The sequence below is a fragment of the Nomascus leucogenys genome, chromosome 3 (genome assembly GCF_006542625.1).
Source record: "Nomascus leucogenys isolate Asia chromosome 3, Asia_NLE_v1, whole genome shotgun sequence".
Taxonomy (NCBI): domain Eukaryota; kingdom Metazoa; phylum Chordata; class Mammalia; order Primates; family Hylobatidae; genus Nomascus; species Nomascus leucogenys.
Genome location: NC_044383.1, coordinates 105,241,698 through 105,268,840, shown reverse-complemented (window position 1 = coordinate 105,268,840; position 27,143 = coordinate 105,241,698). Strand labels below are relative to the sequence as shown.

General features: G+C 39.6%; 1 protein-coding gene across 1 annotated transcript in view; it reads left to right on the top strand.

The window, feature by feature from the left end:
• Nucleotides 1-1,083: 1,083 nt before the first annotated feature.
• Nucleotides 1,084-27,143, top strand: part of MCM9 (minichromosome maintenance 9 homologous recombination repair factor) — a 130,123-nt gene continuing 104,063 nt past the window's right edge. The window contains exons 1-7 of the mRNA XM_030809618.1: nucleotides 1,084-1,261; nucleotides 4,412-4,730; nucleotides 12,789-13,105; nucleotides 15,124-15,205; nucleotides 19,443-19,643; nucleotides 23,720-23,845; nucleotides 25,396-25,515. Coding sequence (XP_030665478.1) covers nucleotides 4,427-4,730; nucleotides 12,789-13,105; nucleotides 15,124-15,205; nucleotides 19,443-19,643; nucleotides 23,720-23,845; nucleotides 25,396-25,515 — 1,150 coding nt within the window. The 5' untranslated portion in view covers nucleotides 1,084-1,261; nucleotides 4,412-4,426. The remainder of the gene's footprint in view (nucleotides 1,262-4,411; nucleotides 4,731-12,788; nucleotides 13,106-15,123; nucleotides 15,206-19,442; nucleotides 19,644-23,719; nucleotides 23,846-25,395; nucleotides 25,516-27,143) is intronic.

The window sequence follows — 27,143 nt, the reverse complement described above, 5'->3', positions numbered from 1 at the left end:
TTTCCAAGGGGCTTTTCCCTCTTTGCTCCGCACTTCTCCTTCCTGCAGCCCTGTGAAGAAGGACGTTTGCTTCTGCTTCTGCCATGATTTTAAGTTTCCTGAAGTCTCCCTAGCCATGCTGAACTGTAAGTCAATGAAACCTCTTTGCTTTATAAATTACCCCGTCTCAGGTATGTCTTTATTAGCAGTGTGAGAATGGACTATATAGGGCTAGACCTGACGAAAGATCAAAACATTTGCTGAGTGAAATAACACCTAGATAAATGAAGAGGCTTACTTTAAGGGTCATAACTAAATACTGTTAACATGTAAATTATTCTCATATGGATCTATAGACGAAATGTAACTCCAATCACAATCCCAACTTTTTGAAGTGACAAGCTGATTCTAATATTCATATGAAAACCCAAGGGACTAGATGAGCCAGAACATTTTTGAAAAAGAGCAAAAAATTGGAGGCCAAACACGATCTGATTTTAAGACTCTTATGAATCTACAGGAATCAAGACAATGTGGTATTTTTGTAGAGAGAAAGATAATAAATTGTCAGAAGAGAATAGAAAGTCTAAGAATAGACCCACAACTGATGCTTTAGGGACAACTGATTTTTAAAATAGGTGCAAAAGCTATTCGGTGAGAAAAAGCTCTCTGAACAAATGACACTATTCATATGCAAAAAAAAATGACCTAAGATCCATACTTTGCACCACAGACAAAAATTAGCTCTAATTGGATCACAGACCTCAATATAAAACCTAAAATTCTAAAACTTGTGTCAGAAAACACAGAAGAGATCCTCTGTGTCCTTGGGTTAAGCAAATTCCTTGGACAGACAAAAAACAAACCTTAAGATCCGATCTGAGCCGCCGCACAGCCCTGCTCTCCCCACTTAGCCTGAGGTCACCGCTCGGGTCCCGCCCCTCTCCCCGCCCGGGACTCTCCTGGCCCCGCCCCAACCCGCCCGCTCCGCCCCGCCCCGCTGCCTCGTCTCCATCCGGAAGAGCCGCTGGGGCAGGGAAGTTGAGGCGGTGCGCGGCCCGGCGTCGGTCGAGAGCGCAGGCCCGGCAGAGCCGCAGGCGCTAGGCCGCCCGACACAGCCCGCGCGTCCCCGCGGCCGGTGGCGCCTCGAGCGGCCACGTGCACGCGCGCACCCCGCCCCACCAGCCTTCTTGCGCCGGAGACGAACCCACCGCCTGGCTGGAGCTCTCTGGGCCCCTCGGCCTCGGGAGCAGCGCGTCCCCGGCGACTTCTGACACAGCCAGTAAGTGATAGCCGCCTCCTCCTTTCGCGGTTATGTTTTTCTCCAGTTCGTCCCAAGTCTCGTTCCCGTCTCATTACTTCAAAAACTATTCAACTCCGGGACCGGACAGGCAAGGGAGCTGCCCGGGAGAAGAGCCCAAGAAGTGTCAGAGACTGCCAAGGTGTCGTGGGGCAGGGGCTGCGTGCAGAGACCCTGTGAATTAGAAAGTTTGGAAAGCATGCCTCCAAAACCGAGCGACTCCACGTTTGCCAGGCGCCCCTGGGGCAGCCGAGCGGCCCGGAGGAGGCGCGAAATGGCGCGCCCCCGCAGTGAGAGGGGCGGAGGGAGGGGGGCGGGGCCGAGGTCGCGCGTCCCGCCAGCCCGCGCGGAGAGGGCGGGGCTCCCGGCAGGTGCAGGCGGGAGGGGCGGGGCTGCCGCGATTCCCGGAGACAGCTGGGGGATGCCAGTGCAGTTAGGCACTCTCCTCTCTTCGACCCTTCGCTGTGGTCAAGAGGACAAAGTAAAGCAAATGATTTTATTTTGACCCCAAATATTCAATAAGAAAAGGAAAGAGAACGTGAAAGTTGTGAAATGACCCTTCTCAAAAAAAGTGCCTCCAGTGTCTATCTGGGTGGGTAGTAGGTACGTTTATTGAGTTAGCAAACTGCCGATAACACAGTTGATTAGTCAGTTTTGCATAGATGTTGAAAGGGAATGAAGAACAATGGTCCATATTAACCATAGAAACGCTGGCCTAACTAGGCAAAATTTAATCTGACCTTAATTGGAACGTTGAATTCTGCTACTGCCCTTTTCCTGCCTTGTGTGGAGCTGTTTTTCAAATGCTAAATTTGTGGCTCTAAATTTAATATGCTTTAATAGAATCATAGTGATTCTCTTGTAGCCACTCTTGGGAGTACAGATTTTTTTTTTTTTTGGCAAAGTCCACATTGTGGAGATATTCCTTCCCAGGTGCTTTTTCGGCATTACATGTAGCTGAATTTATATTGCTTAACCAAAAACAAATTACCGTGGAGGCCATAATTTATTTCCACTCATTGTCTTGGATATACATTTACTCATTCTTACTCTCACTCTGGCCTCCTGTAGTTTTCAGGATTCTTGACCTAACTGTTGTATATACTTCTTAAACCTTTCACACCTTGCGGAATAGTAGGTTCTCAGAGAAAGCAAAATATAGCAAATAGCGTGTATGACACGTACTTAGGATGATAAACTGTGAACTTTATGGCAGTCTCCTTTAATATTCGTATTTGGAGAGTCCAGTACAATAAATGTTGGACAAATGAAATAAGTCAAATTTAAGTACACCTCTTCTCCAGTGCTCAGTCTCAAATAAGTGTTTCTCTCTTTTTTTTTTTTTTTTTTTTTTTTGAGGTGGAGTCTCGCTTTGTTCCCAGGCTGGAGTGCAGTGGCACGGTCTGGGCTCACTGCAAGCTCCGCCTTCTGCGTTCACACCATTCTGCTGCCTCAGCCTCCCGAGTAGCTGGGACTACAGGCGCCCACCACCACGCCCAGCTAATTTTTTTTTGTATTTTTTTTAGTAGAGACGGGGTTTCACCATGTTAGCAAGGATGGTCTCGATCTCCTGACCTCGTGATCCACCTGTCTCGGCCTCCCAAAGTGCTGGGATTACAGGCGTGAGCCACTGTGCCCGGCCCCAAATAAGTGTTTCTTATTTGGATAGCTTGTTTCTAACTGTCCAGTGCTACTTCTGAGATCGTCACCTCATTTAAATTTAACCTCCCTCTCCTTTGACTCCTATTCATATTGCATTTTTGACCACTGATAGAGCACTGTTTCGTTTTATTTGCCCCTTGGATTTCTGAGGACATAGAGAACCTTTTACTATACTTTTCATTTGCCAGCATAGTGCCTTGTACATGGTAGATATTAGGAAACGGACATTGAATTGGGTTTATACATATGCAATTTGTTATCCGTCTGTATACATGAAACTAGAATGGTGGTAGGTGCTTTTTATCTGTAGATACATACTTTTTAATAGAGTGCCGGGGGAATGAGATAAAGTAGTGGTATCTGCTGTATTTATTTTCAATAATACTTTTTTATTATTTGAAGACTCGGTGTTTTTTCCCCTTCCTATGTTTATCTGTTTTCTTTGCATTGTTGACAGCTATTTCTGCAGAACCCAGTAGATTTCCTAGGGTAAGAAAGAGAAAGAAGGAAACAAATTCACTTCCAAATATGAATTTCTAAGGACAGTCTGTTAATTATTCATGTCAGAACTGGCTGTCAGTCTGATTAATGGTATGTGTTTCAGTTACATAGCAGAATACACATGAGTGTGTGTGTACAATGTGTGTACAACTAAAGAGAGAGAGAGCACACAAAAGAATGATACTTTGTTCATATAAACAAAAGCTAGAACCAGGACTCTTGCAAAGAACTCCACTGTTACTGACTCAAGCCAAAAGATATGTTTCAGATTTTATACTTGAGAGCAAATGTGTGTGTATGGAATGTGGCCTCTTACATATATTATGTAAAATAAATACCATTATATGTCATTTAATGATGGGGATACAATCTGAGAAATTTGTCGTTAGGTGATTTTGTCCTGGTGTGAACAGCATAGAGTATATTTACACAAACCTAGATGGGACAGCCTACTACACACCTAGGCTATATGGCATAGCCTGTTGCTCTTAGGCTATAAACCTGTACATCATATTATTGTACTGAATACTGTACACAGTTGTTGTAACACAATGGTATTTATGTGTCGAAACATAGAAAAGGTACAATAAGGATACAATATTATAATCTTATGAGACCACTTTTATAAGTGCAGTCCAGAAATGTTATTAGGTGCATGCCTGTATATTAATGCAGGGTTAATATGAAGGAAATTTGGGGAAAAGATGGGAAATGCTTTGAACTCTTTTGGATTTTGATAATCAGTACCAACATAGTTCTTTGACTTACATTTGACTTCACTCATTTTTGAAGTACATGTACTGTGACTGTAACAGATAATTCAGATTTCATTAAGATTTGAATTCAGATATTATTTTGTGATTATAGTATGACCCAAAGCCAGTGTGATTTATAACCAATCGTTTTTGTTAAATTGTGTGTACATCTTGAGTATCAAATATATAATACGATCCTTTTTTTTTTCTTTAGTTACCTAGATTCAAGATGAATAGCGATCAAGTTACACTGGTTGGTCAAGTGTTTGAGTCATATGTTTCGGAATACCATAAGAATGATATTCTTCTAATCTTGAAGGAAAGGGATGAAGATGCTCATTACCCAGTTGTGGTTAATGCCATGACTCTGTTTGAGACCAACATGGAAATCGGGGAATATTTCAACATGTTCCCCAATGAAGTGCTTACAATTTTTGATAGTGCACTGCGAAGGTCAGCCTTGACAATTCTCCAGTCCCTTTCTCAGCCTGAGGGTGTTTCCATGAAACAGAATCTTCATGCCAGGATATCAGGTAAATCACTTAAAGATCTTACTGCCATGCTATCTTCTAGAAAGATTTTGAGAAAATATACTAGATTCAGAACACTAAGAAATAATTGATATTTATACTTAAAATATATATCTGTTACATAGTTGATGGTCACTTCTTTTAGAGCAGAATAATAATTGTGTTCTGTGGGCATGAAGTATGAGTCATGCCCACTGAGGGGAAGGAGAACGTGTGGAGACAGCAGTATACTTGTGTGTCTATATATTTCCACGTCTGTGTATAAAATTGTAATTCAAAACAGCTTTATGAGCTTTTGTGGTTACTAACAATAAAAGAACTGGTAATACAAAGAATTAGAAAAGTGATAGATCTTGTCCAGGGATCTTCAGAACTATTTTAGGAAATTAGTTATTTTTAAAGATCAGTATTAGCATTGTGCAGTCTACCTACCAGGTATTCGATACATTTTTGTTGAATGCATGACAGATTAAGCATCTTAATTGTTAAGAAACTGTAGTGGAGCAATCAGCAGCTTGGGGTGGCAAAGCTGTGTCCTTGAATTCCTGCCTCTAGGAGTTCTTGCCCCTCACTTTCTGTTTTAAAAGTGATTTTTTTAGCAGGATGGATAGAGTTGAATTAAGAGTTTTAGGGAAAAGTGACACTATAGTGTAACAATTTTTATTTAGCTCATTGCATGGAAATAATTTCTTGGAAGGCATGGTGTGGTGAAAGAGAAGAATTGGATTTAAAGGCTACATGCCTAACCTGGGAGACTTAGTAAGTTATTTTATCTCACTGAGCCTCAGTTTCTTCACTTGCGAACCACTTCTAGAGTCCCTGTCAACCCTCTAATTAAAACAGAATTTAAATATGCCATTATTGTATAAATTAATAAAGGCTGGTACAGATTCATTCTGTGTACACGAAAGAAAGATTTGGTAAAATTAAAAGCAGGTCCAGAATATTGAGGGCAGTCTGTGATTAAGTTGGAGAACATACATACCCTTTTGTTTAAAAATATTTACCAGCTGGGCTCGGTGGCTCAAGCCTGTAGTCCCAGCACTTTGGGAGGCTGAGGCGGGCGGATTGCGAGGTCAGGAGATCGAGACCATCCTGGCTAATGGTGAAACCCCATCTCTACAAAAAATACAAAAAAATTAGCTGGGCATGGTGGCGGGCGCCTGTAGTCCCAGCTACTCGGGAGGCTGAGGCAGGAGAATGGTGTGAACCCAGGAGGCAGAGCTTGCAGTGAGCCGAGATTGGCCCACTGCACTCCAGCCTGGGCAACAGAGCGAGACTCTGTCTCAAAAAAAAAAATTTAAAAAATAAATAAATAAATGTTTACTTTATAGTACATTTAAGAAGAGTGGTGATTTATAATCAATAACGGTGCTTCCCAAGTTCCAAAAAGGTTTGGAGTCACTATAGTAGAACTTCTTGGAGGCAAGGTAAGACTCCCAAAAAGACCAAATACTTAATTTAAATGAAAAATATTATCTGCAGTTACACTTGCTAGGATAAATTAGGAAGATTATTAATCATTATGCATCAGGGTACTAGATAATCTCTTGATGGGATCAAGAAAAAGGGTCCCCTGCTCCCAGCCTTTTTGAAAAATTAGAGATGGAGTCTCACTCTGTTGCCCAGGTTGGTATTAAACTCCCAAGCTCAAGTGATCCTCCTGCTTTGGCCTCCCAAAGTGTTAGGATCATACATGTGAGGCCAGGCGCGGTGGCTCATGCCTGTAATCCCAGCACTTTGGGAGGCCGAGGCGGGCGGATCACGAGGTCAGGAGATCGAGACCATCCTGGCCAACACGGTGAAACCCCGTCTCTACTAAAAATACAAAAAATTAGCCGGGCGTGGTTTCAGGCGCCTGTAGTCCCAGCTACGTGGGAGGCTGAGGCAGGAGAATGGCGTGAACCCAGGAGGCGGAGCTTGCAGTGAGCCAAGATAGCGCCACTGCACTCCGGCCTGGGCAAAAGAGCGAGCCTCCTTCTCAAAAAAAAAAAAAAGATTATACACGTGAGCCATTGTGTCTGGCCAATGTTTCCTATTAATAAATTTGCAAAAGGATTATTAAGGGGGACTTTAGTTAATGTTGTCGAAATGCTATTTAGGAAATAGTTTTAGGCTGCCATTATTTTCAGATACCTTTCCATACTCAGTTTAAGTAATACAATCCTGTCTGCCTAAGTGACCCTATTAGTTTCAGGTGAATTTAGCTTATTTTTTCAATTCTCTGAAAAAGTAAGTTACAAATTATGTTACTACTAAACAAAACATCAGTAGGCATTTGCTAGGATCTTGGGAAACCAAAAAGAATATAGTTTTTCCCTCCTTTAAAAAACTCAGGGCTGTATGGCAGACAGCTATATAGTCAAATATTTACCAGATGGTGTATGCATGCCTACAGATACATGCGTATGCATATATTAAGCATTACTGTATGAGAGCTTAATGGAAACTTTAATGTGTGATGCATGCCTCCCTCAAGGTATGTTGTTTTTTGTTTTTGTTTTTGTTTTTGAGACAGGGTCTCGCTCTGTTGTCCAGGCTGGAGTCCAGTGATGCAATCTTGTCTCACTGCAACCTCTGCCTCCCGGGTTCAAGCAGTCCTCCTGTCTCAGCCTCCCAAGTAGCTGGGATTACAGGCACGTGCCACCACGCCCAGCTAATTTTTGTATTTTTGGTAGAGACAGAGTTTTGCCGTGTTGCTCAGGCTGGTCTTGAACTCCTGGCCTCAGGTGATCTGCCCACCTCGGCCTCCCAAAGTGCTGGGATTGCAGGCATGAGCCATAGTGCCCGGCCAGAATTAATGTTTAAATAGCGCTTGCTATATGCCGAGTAATATTTTCAGAAACTTTACATGTATGAATTTTTTTTTTTTTTTTTTTGAGACAGGGCCTCACTCTGTTTCCCAGGCTGGAATGCAGTTGCACAACAATCATAGCTCACTGCAGTCTCTGACTTCTGGGCTTAAGCAATCCTCCCACCTCAGCCTCCTGGGTAGCTGGGACTACAGGCATGTGCCACCACACTCAGCTATTTAAATTTTTTTTTTTTTTTTTTTTGTAGAAGTGGGGTCTCTGTGTTGCTCAGGCTGGTCTTGAACTCCTAGCCTCAAGTGATCCTTCTGCTTCAGCCTCCCAAAGTACTGGGATTACAGGTGTAAGCTATGAATTCTTCTAGTTTTCTTATTACTCTGTGTGATGGGTTCTGTTGTTATTTTATAGATGAGAGATCTAAGAGGTTACAACTTGGCCAAGGTCACACAGCTAGTAAGTGACAGAGTTGTGACTCAAACCTAAGCATTCTAGCTCGAGTCTGTATTCTTTGTTTTTTTTGAGATGGAGTCTCACTCTGTTTCCCAAGCCGGAGTGCACAAGTGCAATCTCGGCTCACTGCAACCTCTGCCTCCCAGGTTCAAGCGATTCTCCTGCCTCAGCCTCCCGAGTAGCTGGGATTACAGGCATGTGCCACTACACCCGGCTAATTTTTGTATTTTTAGTAGAGACGGTTTCACCGTGTTGGCCAGCCTGGTTTCGAACTCCTGACCTCAGGTGATCCGCCCACCTTGGCCTCCCCAGTTCTGGGATTACAAGCATGAGCCACCGTGCCTGGCCTGAGTCTGTATTCTTAACCACTGCATTGCTTCTTAGTGTGGGCATTTTTGAGAAGCAGAGTGAAGAGGAAAGCACTGAGACAAAGGGAGCACTGTATGTGAAAAAGTGCACAGAAGTCTTGATGAAACAGGAAGCCAGTCACAAAAGGCCCTATAGTCTAGTCCAGATTTGGTTCCTTATTCTTAGATCTGTGGCAAGCCATAGAAGGGTAAAAGAAAAGGAGATTTGGCCTTCATTATGTTTTGCTTGGGTTACTCTAGAAGCAATGGGGCATATGGTGTTTTATTCTTCCATTCTAAGATGCTATTTACAGTAAGAAACACTATCAAATTGAAGATAGCTTTCTAGGAATAAAAGTACAATTAAATTACACAGTTTTGTTGTTAAACTAGAATTTGTTTTTAAGCCAAAAATAACAAGTGTCTGTCTATACAGTTTATATTATGTAAGACTTCATTGATACATTACTTCATCACATTGAAAATCCGAAGACTTTTCTTTCTTTTCTTTCTTTTCTTTTTTTTGAGACAAGAGTTTTGCTCTTGTTACGCAGTCTGTAGTGCAGTGGCACGATCTCGGCTCACCGCAACCTCCGCCTCCCAGGTTCAAGCGATTCTCTTGCCTCATCCTCCCGAGTAGCTAGGATTACAGGCATGCGCCACCACACCTGGCTAATTTTTTGTATTTTTAGTAGAGATGGGGTTTCTCCATGTTGGTCAGGCTGGTCTCAAACTCCCAACCTCAGGTGATCCACCTGCCTTGGCCTCCCAAAGTGCTGGGATTACAGGCATGAGCCACCTCGTCCAGCCAAAAATCCAAAGGCTTTTCTAAATTTTCCTAGCAATCTGTAATCTCATTGGGCATTCTTCAGTTATGCATAACGTCGGAGTAACACCACATTTTCTGTAATGTGGTTCTTCTGATCTTAGTTTTTCTTGTTTTAATATACTGACTATATAATTTAAACTGAACAATCAATTTGCATCGGAAGCAGAACTGAGATGAGGGGACTAGAAATGGGAGGCAAAAATGATATTTCTTTAGGGCCAAGGAAGAGAGAATGAATATTTCAGAAACCCAAAGAATTTTTGTTAAAGTAAGTTTTCTTAACCTTTTTTTTTCTATTCTCCTTTTTAACCTTCCTTCTTAGAAGTAATTATTGGTACATTCTGTTTATATTTCGAGAAGCAAATTGGGTTAATTATCATATTTCCCACTCGAGTATCCTTCTGTATATGTACAATAGAGAGTACTTAGTGACTGTTTGCAAACATAAAAATAAAATTATTTAAAAAAATTATTTTAATAACCATGTGACCCAGCAATTCTACTCCTTAGGTGTATGCCCAAGATAATTGAGAAAAGTTCAAACAAGAGTTTGCATACAAATGTTTGTAGTAGCATTATTCATAATAGCCAAAAAATGGAAACGACCTAAATGTCCATCAACTAATAAATGAATAAACAAAATATGGTATATCTAAACAGTGGAATGTTATTTAGTCATAAAAAGAGTGAAGTACTGTATATGTTACAACAGGAATGAATCTTGAAAACATTATTCTAAGTAAATGAAGCCAGATTCAAAAGACCACATATTGTATGATTTTGTTCAGATATCCCTGACTTACAATTTTTTGACTTTATGAGTATGTGAAAGTGATTCAGTAGAAACCATACCTTGAGCACCCATTAATTATTGTTTGTCATTTTTAGTGTAGTATTCAGTAAATAACATGAAAATAGTCAACACTTAACTGTAAAATAGGGCTTGTGTTAGATTATTTTGCCCAGCTGTAGGCTAATGTTAGTATTCTGAATATGTTCAAGGTAGGCTAGGTAGGCTAAGCTGTGATGTTCAGTGGGTTAGGTGTACTAAATGCACTTTCAACTTACAACATTTTCAATTTACAATGGGTTTATTGAAATGTAACCCCATTGTAAGTCACGGAGCATCTATGTGTGAAATTTCCAGAATAGGTAAATTCATGAAGACCAAAAGTAGATCAATGGTTACCAGCAGCTAGGGTTACAGAAGAATGGGGAGTGACTGCTACTGGGTACAGGGTTTCTTTTTGAAATTATGAAAATGTTCTGGAATTAGTGGTGATGGTTGTACAATATTGTGAATATACTAATTACCACTGAATTATGTACTTTATAGGGTAAATTTTATGGTATGTGAATTATATCTTGCTTTTTTTTAAGTATTCATATATTTTTTTAAAGTATTCATGTAGGGAGCAAAATAAATGTAACTGAGAATCTACAAGCAGTGTTAAGATGTATTACAATATACATTCCAGTTAAGGCCAGGTAAACAAGAGAGAGAGATCTCTGGGCTGTTTCTTGTTTTTTAACATTCTAGGATATGAACGAAAAGTGTGTCTCCCTTAATGGCAAAATGTGATGCAATCTGAATTAATGTAAATAATGAATATGTTCGTTAGAAAACGGGCAAGTCGGTCTTAGAAGCATAGAAAAAAGAGTCATAGCGGCAAATGTTGGCAATGGCCACCTTGTTTGTCTATACACTCTGCAGTGTATTGAGAGAATTTCAGCCAACCATCAGAGAAAATTCAAGTCTATCTGTAGACTTGTAACCTGTAACAGTAGGTTAACATAGCCTGGCACCTTAAACATTCAGTTACTCTAGTTTGCTTTTTCCCCTCATACTTCCTAAACTACCTTCTGATTGGCTTTCAATCAGATAGATGTATCAACTAGGAGAAAATATGCTGACCATAGAAACTTAAGGTATAATGATTCCTATTATGACATTTCTCATGGGCTGGACAATCTGATAGATGGGCCTTCAGTAGGCGTACTTACCTGGTTTTTGAACCGCTAAATACTGAGGACAAGACAGGAGACATGAACCAGCATGACAGTTGCTATTTCAATAAACCTGTTAGGAATTAGCCTTTATAGCCAGCATCTTTCCACCCCAATGGTGCAATGTAGCCAAACATGAGAAAGAGGGAATTTCCACATAAGATTTTCCTCCTCCCCTCCCCTCCCCTCCCCTTCCCTCTTCCCCTCTCTTTTTCTCCTTCTCCTTCCCTCCTTCCTTCCTCCCTCCCTCTCTTTCTTTCTTTCTTTTTTTTTGGACAGAGTCTTCCTCTATTCCCCAAACTGGAGTTCAGTGGAGTGACCATGGTTACTGTAGCCTTGACCCCCTGGGCTCAAGAGATCCTCCCACTTCAGCCCTACCAAGTTGCTGGGGCTATAGGCATGCACCACCATGCCCAGCTGATTTTTTAATTTTTTATAAGGATGGAGTCCCACTATGTTGCCCAGGCTAGTCTTGAACTCCTGGGCCCCAGCGGTTCTCCTACCTTGGCTTCACAAGTGTGAGCCACAGTACCCAGACTGAGTAAGAATTTTCTTTGGCATTTTGCACCTTTTCTGTTGCCTGTTTTTTTTTTTATTTTATTTTATTTTATTTTATTTATTTTATTTTTTATTATACTTTAGGTTTTAGGGTACATGTGCACAATGTGCAGGTTTGTTACATATGTATCCATGTGCCATGTTGATTTCCTGCACCCATTAACTCGTCGTTTAGCATTAGGTATATCTCCTAATGCTGTCCCTCCCCCTCCCCGCACCCGACAACAGTCCCCGGAGTATGATGTTCCCCTTCCTGTGTCCATGAGTTCTCATTGTTCAATTCCCACCTATGAGTGAGAACATGCGGTGTTTGGTTTTTTGTCCTTGCGATAGTTTACTGAGAATGATGTTTTCCAGTTTCATCCATGTCCCTACAAAGGACACGAACTCATCATTTTTTATGGCTGCATAGTATTCCATGGTGTATATGTGCCACATTTTCTTAATCCAGTTGCCTGTTTTTTAATGTTGAAAAACACGAGGCTTTTATAGGATAAGGTGATGTTGTGGGTAAACCGCTAGGTAAGTCAGGGCTCAAAAACACTGTCATATTTATGTATTAATAAATTCTGAGTCTGACTGAAAAAGTAACTTTCTAGCGCAGTGGAACTCTTTGGTCATCATGCTGCCATCTCTTTATCGGTCTGCTGCGTGATTTACTAAAATAATCATCAGTTGATTTTATCTGTGGCAAGCGGCAATATATTTTTTGTTAAATGCCGTTAAAATTATATACTTTAGATCCTACTGAGATAGCCCTCTTGTGAGAGTAAGTCCTTTTTAAAATCCTGGTTATTATATCTAGCTATTTGCTTTAAAACATGGTCTACTCATTGTGCAGTATCTGGATTAAAAAAAAACTCCACTGATAACTATTATTTGCAATAATTCTTTATATTTTCTTAATAGAGTTGATGATCTGATTTTTTCTTAGTAAAACACAATCTTTTTTTTTCCCCTGAAATTAAAATTTATCTTTCAGGAAATAGGAGAAGAATATATCCCTCGGAGTCAAATCTCAAGATTGAAGTTGATGCTGTTTTTTTGTTTTCTCCATCAGGTTTGCCTGTCTGTCCTGAGCTGGTGAGGGAACACATACCTAAAACCAAGGATGTGGGACACTTTTTATCTGTCACTGGGACAGTGATTCGAACAAGTCTGGTAAAGGTTCTGGAGTTTGAGCGGGATTACATGTGTAACAAATGCAAGCATGTGTTTGTGATCAAGGCTGACTTCGAGCAGTATTACACCTTTTGCCGGCCATCCTCGTGTCCCAGCTTGGAGAGCTGTGATTCTTCTAAATTCACTTGCCTCTCAGGCTTGTCTTCGTCTCCAACCAAGTGTAGAGATTACCAGGAAATCAAAATTCAGGAACAGGTAAATAATCACATAAACGAGATAAATAACAAATTTGAAGAAGTGTTTTTCAGCTATGGGCACATTGGTAGGATTAGGGAACACAGAATGGATGCAAATGTACTTGTGTTGTCACTTTGTGGAAGATCAAGCTTGAAACTGTTCCACATATATCTGAATATAGTCTTTAGAAACCATGCAATCATCCTTTTTAGGTAGAGCATTGACAAGAAAGTTGTGAAATGACTTAATTGTGTTAAAATTAAAGAAGAATATTTAAGAAGTTCACCCTAGCTCTTCTTAACTGAAGAGTAGAAGAAAATTAATGTTCTTAGCTAAGGGATAGAAGATTAATTAATGCTTAAATGGTTAAACATTGGAGTGGCCAGGCATGGTGGCTTGTGCTTATAATCGCAGCTACTCAGGAAGCTGAGGCAGGAAGATCACTTGAACCAAGGAGTTCTGGGCGGCAGTGAGCTACGGATCGTGCCTCTGCATTCTAGCCTGGTTGACAGAGCGAGACCCTGTCTCTGAAAAAAAAAAAAAAATCACATTGGAGTGAACAAGATTTGGAGTTTGGACCCACTCTTATTTGCTGTGCTAAATGAAGTATTTGTAAACACTTTAACAAGTAAGAGTGAGCCTGATTTTCATTTGCTTGCAGCTTAAACACAAAGGTTTATTCTTACCTAACATAATTAAGAGATAGGCAGTTCAAGGCTAGTTCACTGTGGAGAACTCAGACTCCTGTCTTTTTGTTCAACCATTCGTTTCTTTGCTTTTTTTTTTGAGAAGAAGTTTCATTGTTGTTGCCCAGGCTGGAGTTCAATGGTGTGATCTTGACTCACTGTAACCTCTACCTCCTGGGTTCAGGCATTTCTCCTGTCTTAGCCTCCTGAATAGCTGGGATTACGGGCATGTGCCACCTCGCCTGGCTAATTCTGTATTTTTCGTAGAGACAGGGTTTCGCAGTGTTGGTCAGGCTGGTCTCAAACCCTCTAACCTCAGATGATCCACCCACATTGGCCCCCCAAAGTGCTGGGATTACAGATGTGAGCCACCACACCCGGCCTCAACCTTTTTTTTTTTTCTTTTGAGACGGAGTCTCGCTCTCTCACCCAGGCTGGAGTGCCGTGGCGTGATCTCGGCTCACTGCTAGCTCCGCCTCCCGGGTTCACGCCATTCTCCTGCCTCAGCCTCTCCGAGTAGCTGGGACTACAGGCGCCCGCCACCACGCCCGGCTAATTTTTTGTATTTTTAGTAGAGACGGGGTTTCACCGTGGTCTCGATCTCCTGACCTCGTGATCCGCCCGCCTCGGCCTCCCAAAGTGCTGGGATTACAAGCGTGAGCCACCGCGCCCGGCCTCAACCATTCTTAATACATGGCTTCTCTTCTGATGATTGGCTGTGGGCCAGGATGCTGGCTACAACTCCATCACGTGTGTTGTAGTCAGAGAACAATAGGCAAAAGTGCCTACCACCTAACCAATTCTCCACTTAAGCAGTCTCCTTGCAAGTCTCTTGCATTGTCTGCTTATGATATCTCATTGGTCAGAGTTCCATCATATGACCATACCTATGTTCAGTGTTCAAGGGAGCCTGGGAAATAACAGTCTTTGTATTAGGCGCATGTCCACATGGAATAAAACTAGGGTTCGGTTACTAAGGAGTAATCATAGGGACTGGGTGATTTGTCCCAGGTCTTTTGATTAGTGATCAGGAAAGAAATACCCCTCTTTTCTAGATAAAGTTAACTTTGTTATTAAATTTAGTAGTTGGAGCATACGTTTACTTTGACCATCTGCAAGGTAGATTATATAGATTATATTTGGAGATATTTTCCATATGTGTATTTTATTTAGTAAATTCTTAAATTGATAGTAGACATAGTTTTCAGGAAAAATTACTTAAATCCCCATTATAATTAAATTGTATGATATACCAGAGAAATAAAAATAGTAATTTCAAATACTGCTAGACTTCTGGATACTTAACATGTATTTAAGCATACTCAGAATCTGTTTTCTTTTCTTTGCTAGGTTCAAAGGCTATCTGTTGGAAGTATTCCACGATCTATGAAGGTTATTCTGGAAGATGACTTAGTGGATAGTTGCAAATCTGGTAAGAATAGGGGAATTTTTTTTAGCTTGTGTAGGTAGTCCTAAAGTATTGATTAGGAAAAGCCACTTTTTATTTTCCCAAGATCACTGACAAGAGAAATGTAGAGCTTTAATTGCTCACCTTGAGATTAGAAACTGGCAGGTGGGAAGTGATAGCAGGAAGAGAGCTGGGCTAGATCTATACAACAGCAGCTAGTCCAGGTGCTTGTTTTATGAATGAAGAACCTGACTTGTCTAAGGTCACTTAGAGAGTTAAGTGGCATAACTGGAACATGAATCCAGAACCACTGATGTCTAATTTAAGGCTCTTTTCAGTGCACTGTAGCTTAACAGCAGGAACTTTTAAAAATGTAGTGGATTTAGTGGGCATTTTTATAAAATGAATTAGAGAATGTGACTCTGTTAAATGCTGCTGCGTGTCTTATTGGTGCTTAGAAGAAAGGATGTCATTCCTCTCTGCTCTGTGCTGGTGACACCATGATTGGAGTCACTGATTTTAGTCTGCTGTCTTCTGAGGGTTCTCAGTCTTTTCATTGGCCGATACCTGAATTGGGAGGGTACTTGAAACCCATATTCAATGAAGAACTATACATGTTTAGCATGGAGAAGCCTGAGGAAGGACGTGACAGCCAACTTTCAATAGTTAGAAGACTGTCACATAGAAATAGAATTGTAGTTACATAAGATGCTGTTGGGATTCAGTGGGATAAGCCACAAGGAGGTAGATTTTGACTCAATACCTGATAATTAGAGGTGTCTAACATGGGCCTTAGATGGTGATGAGTTCTTTTTCTCATAGACAGTCAAGCACAGCATATACAGTACATTGTTAGGGATTTAGGCCCTACAGTGGCAGTTGATCTGGATAATCTGCAATGTTCCAGGCAATTTAAAGACTTTCTGAGCCTCAGAACTGTTTTGGAAATCTGAGAGTTCCGAAAGCCTGATTGTTCCAGTGTCATTCTGAGCTTATGCTTTACTCTTCAGGCCAACAAGACTGGTCCTGAGCTCTCCTTTGTCCCTGTCAACTCATCATGTTCCCTCTCCTCACTGGGGAGACTAAGAAGAAATCAGACTTAAAAATATTTGTGGAAGGGTGATGTTTTAGTCATTTTGGGCTGTTAGTCCATTCTTGCGTGGCTATAAAGAAATAGCTCGGACGGGGCAATTTATAAAGAAAAGAGGTTTAATTGGCTCACAGTTCCACAGGCTGTACAGGAAGCATGGTGCAGACATAGGCTCAGCTTCTTCTGAGACATCAGGAAGTTTACAATCATGGCAGAAGGGAGACGGGGAGCAGGCACATCACATGGTGAAAGCAGGAGCAAGAGTGGGGAGGGAGGAGGTGCCACACACATTTAAATGAACAGAGCTCATTCGAACTCAGAGTGAGAGCTCCTTTATCACCAAAAGGATGGCCCAAGCCATTCATGAGGGATCCACCTGCATGATCCAGACACCTCCTACTGGGCCTCACCTCCAATACTAGGGATTATATCTCAACATGAGATTTGAGTGGGGACAGTTATCCAAACTATATCAGGCTGCTCTAACAAATCACCATAGACTGGGTGGCTTCAACAACAAATATTTATTTCTCACAGTTTTGGAGGCTGGAGGTTGGAGATCAGGATGCCAGTGTCTTTGGATTCTGGTGAGGGACCTCTTCTAGGTTGCAGATAGCCGACGTATATGAACGTACAGTTGTCTAAATAGTATACTAATGAGATAACAGCTTTGATTATGGATTGCTTGCTAAGCAACCCCAGAATATGTCAAAATACCTTGCTCATATAGGACTAGATTTTAACCTAAATCTGTAATACCTGTCTCAGCAAAGCAGTTCTTATATAAGCTCAGCCTGAACATGAAAATATCTGTCAATTGAGAATAAGATCTTTTCATGCAGTTCATCTAAACTGAATTCTTTCTGTACTGGAAATAAGTCTTAAGTTGTTTTTCTTTCAGATGTCATTAATAATGAAGGATGGATAGAAGCAATCTATTAACAACTATTTTTTCATGTATCCTTAGCTATAAACCTCTGTGGGAATCAAAAGACATAAATAGTATATAATCCTTGCCCTTCAGGAATTTACAATCTAGTTAGGAACCCCACTTTGGCATGTGCAGAGTAATGAAGTTGGAGGGTGTGTGCTGGTAAATGTCAGTGCCGCAGGAGATCCGAGAGATGGGTCTGACTGGCAATGGCTACAGTAGTAAAGATGCCGCAGATGATATAGGGGCACGGAGAGACTGGATTGTAGAAAAGTAAGAATTTTAGCTTCCTGAAAACAACATTGCTTGTAACATTACTTTTGAAAAATACAGAAGTTTAAGGTGAATATCTTTTGTCTTGGACTATCATGTATACCTCACAATTGTTCTGGTGATTATATGAATCTCCCATTCAGTAAGTATTTGAGTAAAGAAAACACGTATATATTGAAGGGCTTTTAAAGGTATTAATTACTTTACAAATGTCAGGTAGGTTTAGTATAAGAAGAGCTAATATTTACTGAGCACTTACCATGTTCTAGATACTGCATTAAGTAATTTACGTACATTATCTGATCTAATTCTCACTATAGTACTGTGATGTAAATATAATCATTCACATTTTGTAGGTCAAGAAACAGGCTTAGGAAAGGTAGGTAATTTGCCCAAGGTCACGTAGCCTATGAGCAGTGGAGCTGGGATTTAAATCCAAATCTGATGAGGTCAGTACTCTTGGCCATGCTTCAGTGCTCTGTATCTTCCACATAATCACTGCTTATTGACATTAGATTATTACTTATGGGTCATATATCTAAACATTAAGTTCCTCATTTAACTAGTTTAGAAACAACCTAAACATAATCCATTAAAATGACCATAATAGAGAATTGTTCCAGTCCTTATGTAAAGTTGCCTCCAATCATTTTTACCTAGAAATTTGGGGTCAGACAATATAGTAAATGATCATCATTCCTGATTTGGTTTGAAAATCATTAAGTGTAGTGGCTTAGGAAAGATCTTGGAAACTTGTAAAGCACTTACTTAATGTGTTTGTAACCATGTAGTATGAAGTTGCCTTAAACTAGAAATGTGCCTTCTATTCTATGAATTGGCACCACCAGTTCCATGAATTTAGCATTTTCCTTTAGGAAATCAAAAGCTATGCAGATTACTCATTGAAATTTAGAGAGTGAAAGGCATTTTTCATCAGCACATATCATATAGTTGTCACAAAGGCTTGGAAATGAAGAATTGCCTGTTAGTTCTGAGACAGTGTTTATTATGCAAAATATAAATACCAGAATTGGGGTTGGGGCACGTCCAACACCCTGTGTTCAACAAGATTAAAATTTGGGGGGACCAGGATTATGATTTTTTTCATGTTTGTTTTTGGCCCACTTTCTCCAGTACCAAAATATGGAACGCTAAACATTTGTATATACTTGTTAACTGATGCATTGCATTGTATGTCGTAGTAAGTACAGATGGCAATGTTTGGCAAGTGTGCTTATAAACTACCCAGGGCCTCTTAGGAAAATCTATAAAAGTTGCTTCTGCCTACCAGGAATGGTGGGAGGGTTTCCTCAGGTAGGAGAGAACCATCAGCAAGGAACAAGCAGGATTGTATCTTGTGCTTTTGTATTTTGTGGGAAGGAACTTTGAAGTAGAACAGGTATTTATTCATTTCTTAGTTCATTGTTTCTTTGGTTCATTAAAAAAGATGTTGGGGGGCAGTGAGTAAAATATTAGCAAGTGAGTTAAGTAAAAATGAACATGTAAGAAACCCAAACTACTGCCAGTCATCACAAGGTTGTCTCTTTTCCTGACTCCAAATTATAGTTTAAACTTCTGGCTGCAGTTCCCTCATCTCTTCTCTAAATGAGAGCTAAATAGTTAGAGACTCAGAGGATGAACATTTCATCCAATGTAACTGTGATGAATGAATCATCCAGTAAACTATTTTCCCAGTGAAAAGTAATAATTTTGTATGATTATCTTGTAGCAGGTTATGAAAAATAGGAAATACTTCAGCTTTTCACTTTACAGATACATGACTGTGGGGGACAAAAGTCAAGAATCTGGGGTGTTATTCTGCCCCTAAATTGTTTTCTGGATGAGTGTACACATTGTAAACTCTAGTAAGGGAGTGGTTTATTTCTAATTTCTGGTCCTTTGTCATTTTGAGTCTGTGCTCAGCATGCAGGATGCTACTGCTGGACTCACTTGATGCTTTTTCCTAGGTGATGACCTCACTATTTATGGGATTGTAATGCAACGGTGGAAGCCCTTTCAGCAAGATGTGCGCTGTGAAGTGGAGATAGTCCTGAAAGCAAATTACATCCAAATAAATAATGAGCAGTCCTCAGGGATCATCATGGATGAGGAGGTCCGAAAGGAATTCGAAGATTTTTGGGAATACTATAAGAGCGATCCCTTTGCAGGTTTGTGTTTAAGGGCTAAAACTGATTATTATTAATATGGTTAAATATGATGTCTGTGATTTGACAGCCTTATATGCCACATAACTCAATGACTGAGTTTAAAGGGTAGGATTAGTCAGTACCTCTAGCTGTAGTCTCCCTTTGAAACCTTTTTCTGCCATACTCTTCTGTTTAGCAATCTGCCTGGAGATATTTCATTTCTAACTATTATTTTAAACACCTGATACACTGCCAAAACAATTTCAGAGTTTCCTATCATATCAATTAAAAATATAGTTCTTTAAAAAGGCAAAACTCATCCTATTATGAACTCTCATCCTGTTAAAGCCATTGTTTCTCTTTGATGTATTTTCAATAATAAAGATATAACTACACTATTTTGGCTGAAGATTTTAAAACGGAATAACTAGGAAAAAGATGAGAGAAGATGCAGACGATAAGCTTTGTCATCACAAGCAAAAATTTTGACTGTGACATCCAGGTGTAATTACATAGAATAAAACACAGCCATTGGGTTTGTAGTGTATTTTATTAAAAAATCTCAAGTGTATAAAGCACCAATTAAATCTTCAAGTGCCTGTTTTCATCTCTCCATGGAGACATCTTTCGAGAAAAATAAACTGAAGCCAGTAATAGACATTTCTAATAACACTCCCCTCAAATCTAAGCTATATTGATTACTTTATTCTTAAATCATATGCTAAATTAGATAGATATTATTTTAAAAAATAAGGCTTCTGGCTGGGCATGGTGGCTCACGCCTGTAATCCCAGCACTTGGGAGAGGCCAAGGTGGGTAGGTCACTTGAGGTCAGGAGTTTGAAACCAGCCTGGCCAACATGGTGAAACCCTGTCTCTACTAAAAATATAAAACTTAGCCAGGTGTGGTGGCATGCACCTGTAGTCCCAGCAACTTGTGAGGCTGAGACAGGAGAATCACTTGAGCCCGGGAGGCGGAGGTTGCAGTGAGCCAAGATTGCGCCACTGCACTCCAGCCTGGGCGACGGAGTGAGACTCTGTCTCAAATAATAATAATAATAATAATAATAATAATAATAATAATAAGGCTTCCATTTCCCTAAATAGGGACAGTTTGCTTTTATTTTATGGGATTTTTTCTTTTTTCTTTTTTTTGCATAAATGTATAGCACATTAGTAGTTCCTGATCTTTCTTTTATCTGATCTGTATAAAAAGAAGCAAAAGTTCTCTACATTATAGATTTATGAAGCAGGCACTTTAAGAATCATACATTTTTAAATGATTTTTAAAATTAAAATGGTTTCTTTTTTTCTTTCTTTCTTTTTTTTTTTTTTTTTAAAGTAGACAGGGTTCTCACTATGCTATGTTTCCCAGGCTGGTCTTGAACCCCTAGGCTCAAGCGATCCTCACACCTCCGTCTCCCAAAGTGCTGAGATTACACTGTGCCCAGCCTGAATAGCCTGAAAATGGTTTCTTAGGATTCTGTCCTTACAAAAATGTGTAACTCTTCCTTGGACCACTGTTATTTATTTATTTATTACAGTGTCACAGCTCAGTTCTACCTCTTTAACAATGAAGGGAAGGCCATCATATGGTACTCTAACTAGATCTTCAGATGTGCTTTGTGTTGGCAATTAAAGAATCTGTCTTGTTTTAATTAGGCTACTTCTGCATGAGCCATTTATTGGATAAAAGGCAGAAGTAAATATAATAATCTTGTGAGAAATATAAGTAGGAAGATAGCAAGAAAATAAGGCAGTATTTCTCATTAGTATAAATGGATTCTCTCTTAGTTTCCTATGGACCAGCACCAGTGTACTGTATTCCTCCATTTCAGAGTGTTGGTGAGTGTGTTGGAGGGAGGAGAGGTGAAGTTGGGAAGCTGTATCCAACAGAACATCTTCATTTTGCCAGTCTAAAGCTGGAGAATGCTTCACTGCTCAGCACTTGGAGGTTGACTTGCTTAAGACCTGATCCTGTGGGTACTGGCTAGGATGAACCTAAGGGCCTTATTCTGATCTGCTGTCACCTGAGGGATTCCTTGACCCTGGTGCTTAGATGTTAGAAACCCAGATGTAAGGGTTGGAGTGTTTTGGGCCATCTGAACCCACTTTGGGGGTCACTGACTTATCTTAATTCTGAGATTACTAAGGGCCTAGTAAGTTCTCTTCATTGAGATAACTGAGGGCCACACAAGAGTAGATAACTAGGCCTTTGCCACACTGACATGGTCTAGAACTAGAAATTTGAGAGGGAGGTGAGGATGGGGGTAGTACTGGTGCTAATGCATTTTCTTCCATGATATAGCCATGAGAGCTTCAGCTGCCATGATCCAAGGAATCAAGCTTTTCAACTTAGACAACACATTTGGCCCTTCCTTTTTGCTTCTCTCTGGGACCCCAATCCTACCTTTGTAGTCTTTTGTGTTGACTATAGTGTGAGGAAATCTTTAGATCAGAAAGATGCACAAATAATACAGGTAATAAAATAGCTAACAGTTACAGTTAAGTAGTTCCCACTATATGCCAGTTATTATTTATGTGTTGTATACTTATTAACTCCCTTGATTCTCAAAAATTCTGTCTTGATACCATTATAATCTCCATTTTGCAGACAAGAAATGGAGGCAGAGGTTAAGAAACTTGCCCAAGGTCAGACAGTTGGTAATTAATAGCACTGGGATTTGAATACAAACATGACACCAGAGCCTGTCCTCTTACCACAGGGATATGCTTGCCATCAGCATGTTACTCAGTAAAATTGGTTCTAAGTTTTGGCTTATGTAATTCTCAGATCAATTTGCCTACTCTTGAACCTGTTTGTTGGGGCTGTTTCTTCTTCCATGTGTAATCGCTAGATTCTGGTCACAATTTACCTACCTGCTGTCAAGTCTTATCTGCTTGGATTCCTGACCTTTTCTCCAGGCTTTCTACCTCCAAACAGGGAGGGATTCCTTCAGCAAGTAATGAACTTCCTGGATTTACTAAATCTTCTGGTTCCTTTTTTACTAAAAGATTTTCTTTCGTCACCATTTCTGCCATCGCAGGCCACATCATCATAGATTAGTTGCCACTGAATCAGTGTTGATTCATTACAAAAAGTAGCCTTTGTGTATAGGGCTATAAGTCGTGGAAAGGCTCAGGAATGGCTTGTTGGAATTCCATAGGTTGGTTAGGCCAATGACTGAATGAAATACCTGCTTTATTCATGGAAGAGATAGGCAGATTCTCAGATTTGGTGTGTTATTTCTGAAAACAGAACCCCAAACAGTGATACTCTTTTATTTAAAGCACATGATCAGAAGAATTCGAGATCTCATACTTACACTGCTAGAGTTGTGGTGTGCAGTGATCTTCTTAATGCCTTGATGCCCCTGTAAGTTTTTTCCAGATAAAACAATTTACCAGACTGCTCAGAGCAAATGCTGAATTGACTTGGAGGGTGGATTTTTTACTTATTTCTTCTTATACCTTTGGAGAAGCTTCATGAGCTCCAGCTACCTCTGTATTTAAAGATTACTGACTTGTGTGATCTGACTCATTATTTCTGAGATTGAATACCTTCCTTTTATTTAGGCAGTGGAGTAATTTTACTGAAATTATCACATAGAAAGTACATACAGTGGCTCATACCACTCATGAGTGCTGGGTGGTAATCCTAGCACTTTGGGAGGCTGATACGAAAGGATCGCTTGAGCCCAGGAGTGAGACCATAGTGAGACCATGTTGCTCCAAAAAAGAAAAAAAAAAATTAGCTGGGCGTGGTGCTGCACACCTGCCATCCCAACTACTCAGGAGGCTGAGCCGGAAGGATTGCTTGAGCCCAGGAGTTTGAGGCTGCAATGAGCTATGATCACGCCACTGCACTCCAGCCTAGGTGACAGAGTGAGACCCTGTCTCAAAAAAAACAGGACATTTTGAACCAAAACAAAGTTACTTCCTCCTTTAATCCTGTTGGTCATTTGGAATTGGACCTCCTGATCATTTCACATAGTAGAGTATATTTAAATGAGGATGGTCAGATAGGAAAGGAAGGGAAATTTCAGTTGGGGTTTCTTGAAAATTATTGCTGATTTCTGATCTTTCTGCTTTTCCTAGGAAGGAATGTAATATTGGCTAGCTTGTGCCCTCAAGTGTTTGGAATGTATCTAGTAAAGCTTGCTGTGGCCATGGTGCTGGCTGGTGGGATTCAAAGGACTGATGCTACAGGAACACGGGTCAGAGGTTAGTACCTATTTAGAAATTTTGAGTAATATTGACACATGGAGAGAAGCTAGAACTTTTTCTTTCCTGAATAAAAACTGCTTGTTGGGTTTTATTTTCCAATTGTAATCTTATAAAGCTGACAGTTGTGTGAATATCTCATACTTAGTCTAGCATCTGTATATCAGAAGCTACTTTCTAGAGTTCCAGAAAGACTGAAAGAAGTTGCATTTTTCTATGGCATATACTTTTGCTATAGCCTGTAAGGATGCCACAAAATAAAATCTTTGTTTCTATTACTGTGTTTTTTGTTGGATCCCCAGTCTGTTTTCAAAAGGAAAAAGATTAGAAATAGTGTATTTTAATGTCTCCAGTCAGCATCTCTCCATCTGTGGCTGTCACTGTGTTTCTCTTAGACTGCTGCTTTCAGTCATCTGCCTGCTGATTCTCCTTCTGCTGGTAGATAGCAAATGTGCCATCTGCCATGGGGTGCTGCTGCAGGTCACACCTTCAAAAGATTACTCTTAAGTGTATAATTATGTCCAGATGGCAGAAAGCTCTTTTGCAGCTAACACACTTAACCAGAGTCTGGCATACAGGTTATTATGGCCCCGTATGTGGGCCATAATAACCAAAAATTAAACCAAAAGACTAAAAGGGCATTATTATAAATCAGGCTGTTAGTAGGGACTCGAAAACCATATAGTACAGTGTAGAATAGTAAGTATAAGGTGTACTTGTATGTTTTGATCACCTACTGTTTTGCAAGGCACTCTGCCAAATGTTGAGCTTAAATAGGGGTTTCCTATTAATGTATTTAGGAAACACTTGAGAATTGCTGAAGAAACTTGGTCAGTGAAATCATATGTACCACAGGATATGCACATGTTATTTATGTTACATTTGCAAAACGAGTACTTTAAGATACATATTTCACTAAGTTACTAAAATTTTCATAAATGAAAAGGTCTTCACTTAACTGTTGGAATCATAAGTAATTTGATATTTATAAAATACTTGTAAAATCCCTAATACTTCTAAGTGCTTAAATAAAAATAGAATAAAATACTTATATGACTTGCATGCAAGGATTTAATCATAGTAGTTTGATATTTAAAAATAGAGTAAATCAGAAACTTTATAAGCCAAAAATTCTTTATTTGTTTTTGTAGAGATGGAGTCTTGCCCAGGCTGGTCTCACATTTCCGGGCTCAAGTGACCCTCCCGTCTTGGCCTCCCAAATGCTGGGATTACAAGTGTGAGCCACCGCACCTGGCCTCAGATATTTTTTAAAATGTTAAACATAGGCCTGAACATCTGGAAATAGCATATAATTTATTAACAGAATTTAGATTCTATGTCACATTTAGTAATCAATTAAGGACTGTTTATGACAGTTAACTTTCTAAAGATTTTCTAGTTAAATCCTTTCTCAAACGACTCTACGTAAAAGTACACAGTAAAAACACTGTAATATTTTGTTGGCATTCCAGATGGACCATTTTCTAATTATTCTTATTCATGGGCCATTTTATAGAAATTTAAAACTTAATATATTTGCTTTTTCCTAGGTGAATCTCATCTTTTATTGGTTGGGGATCCTGGCACAGGGAAATCTCAATTCCTCAAATATGCAGCAAAGATTACACCAAGATCTGTGCTGACCACAGGAATTGGATCTACTAGTGCAGGTATTCTATGTGACAATTTCAAGTAATTTAACATTACTTCAGAAGTTAACACAATGGTTTTTTCTAATGAAAAACTACCTATAATGGGATAAATTTCAAGCTAATTTTTGAGTTACTGCTAAAAATGGAAGGAAATATGCAATGTTATTTTGGTAGCTCTAAGAAAATATCTTGAAAGCTCCACCTTCACGTTGCATCTTAGTTTTGAACAATCCTATTCAATTTTCTCATTCTCTAGTGATTACCTTCATACTTTTATGCGGGAAAAAGTCCATATCATCTGGCATTTTATCAAGACTCAGCAACCAGAATGTTTAACTAAAGAGGGGGATATTTCACTTTATCAAGTAGATAGATGGCATAGAGCTTAAGGCATTTTCATGCTCATAAATCTGATAGGCAACAGTAGCTCCTACTGAAATTTCTTAGGTAGGGAATGTTTATTAATATTTGGAAAATATACTTCCATCATTGCAATGTGGAGCTTCATTCATAAGTTGTAATGATTCTTTAGCAAGTACACCTAAAGGCCTTTGCAGGTAGAATGTCAAGATTTGATTATAAATAAAGTGACCTAGGGAATTTAGAAAAAAATTATTTTAAAAAATATGTTTGATGCTATTTTGCATTTTTACAGTTTTGATTGGGTAATGTTTCTGTTCTTCTGAAAACAGACCCTTGGCTTCACACATTTTAAAAATGTTTGCTACTTGTTAAGGGAGTCAGATTAACTTCCATTGGGCTAATGAATGCTCAAATTTCTAATGAGAAACTTACACTTTAAAATTTATCATACAACAGAAAATGGCCAATTAATGGTCCTATATAAGTAGAAAACTGTTAAGGGGGTCTCAGGTTTTGAAATATAACTAAACAGTATATTAACCATCGACAAGAATGGATTTTTGGAATTGAGAAGGGTAGACAAACTTCAGGATACTAGGCAAGAATATATAAAGAATATTTCCCATGCGTTTTAAATCCGTATGACCCAGTGTTCCAGAGTTCTGTATGAAATGACACCAACAACAAATAAAGATGCTTCCCAAGTAATTATGTGGAATGTTTCCTAAGTAATTATGTAGAGTGTCAAGAAATGAGTCCAAGCCATCTAAGTGGATGACTGGTAATTTCAGAATATTTGGGCAGTTTGAAAGTGAATTGCTACTGATTCACTGGATTAGTGAATTAGTATAAAACTGTATTAGCACATTTCCTCCTTTTTAATGCAAAGATCATAATCCAAATATGAGAGAACAAGTATAGGGAATATAAATTTTACGGTTATAGTTATTGCTACTTCTGGTCTACCCAAAGGGCCAGACTAGCCTTTCTTCAGATTGTGTATTGCAACCCATTAGAGTCATAAAAGTCAATTCAGTGGGTCAAAACCAGCACTTTCAAAGTGAAATACAATAAAAAAAAAATACCAAAATACTGCATAGTAAAGGTGTACTAAGGATGTGTTTTCATGAAATTTTTTAACATAAACTTGTTATGGAGTCTTTTTTTTTTTTTGAGATAGAGTCTAGTGCTGTCGCCCAGGCTGGAATGCAGTGATGCAATCTCAGCTCACTGCAACCTCTGCTTCCCGGGTTCAAGTGATTCTCCTGCCTCAGCCTCCTGAG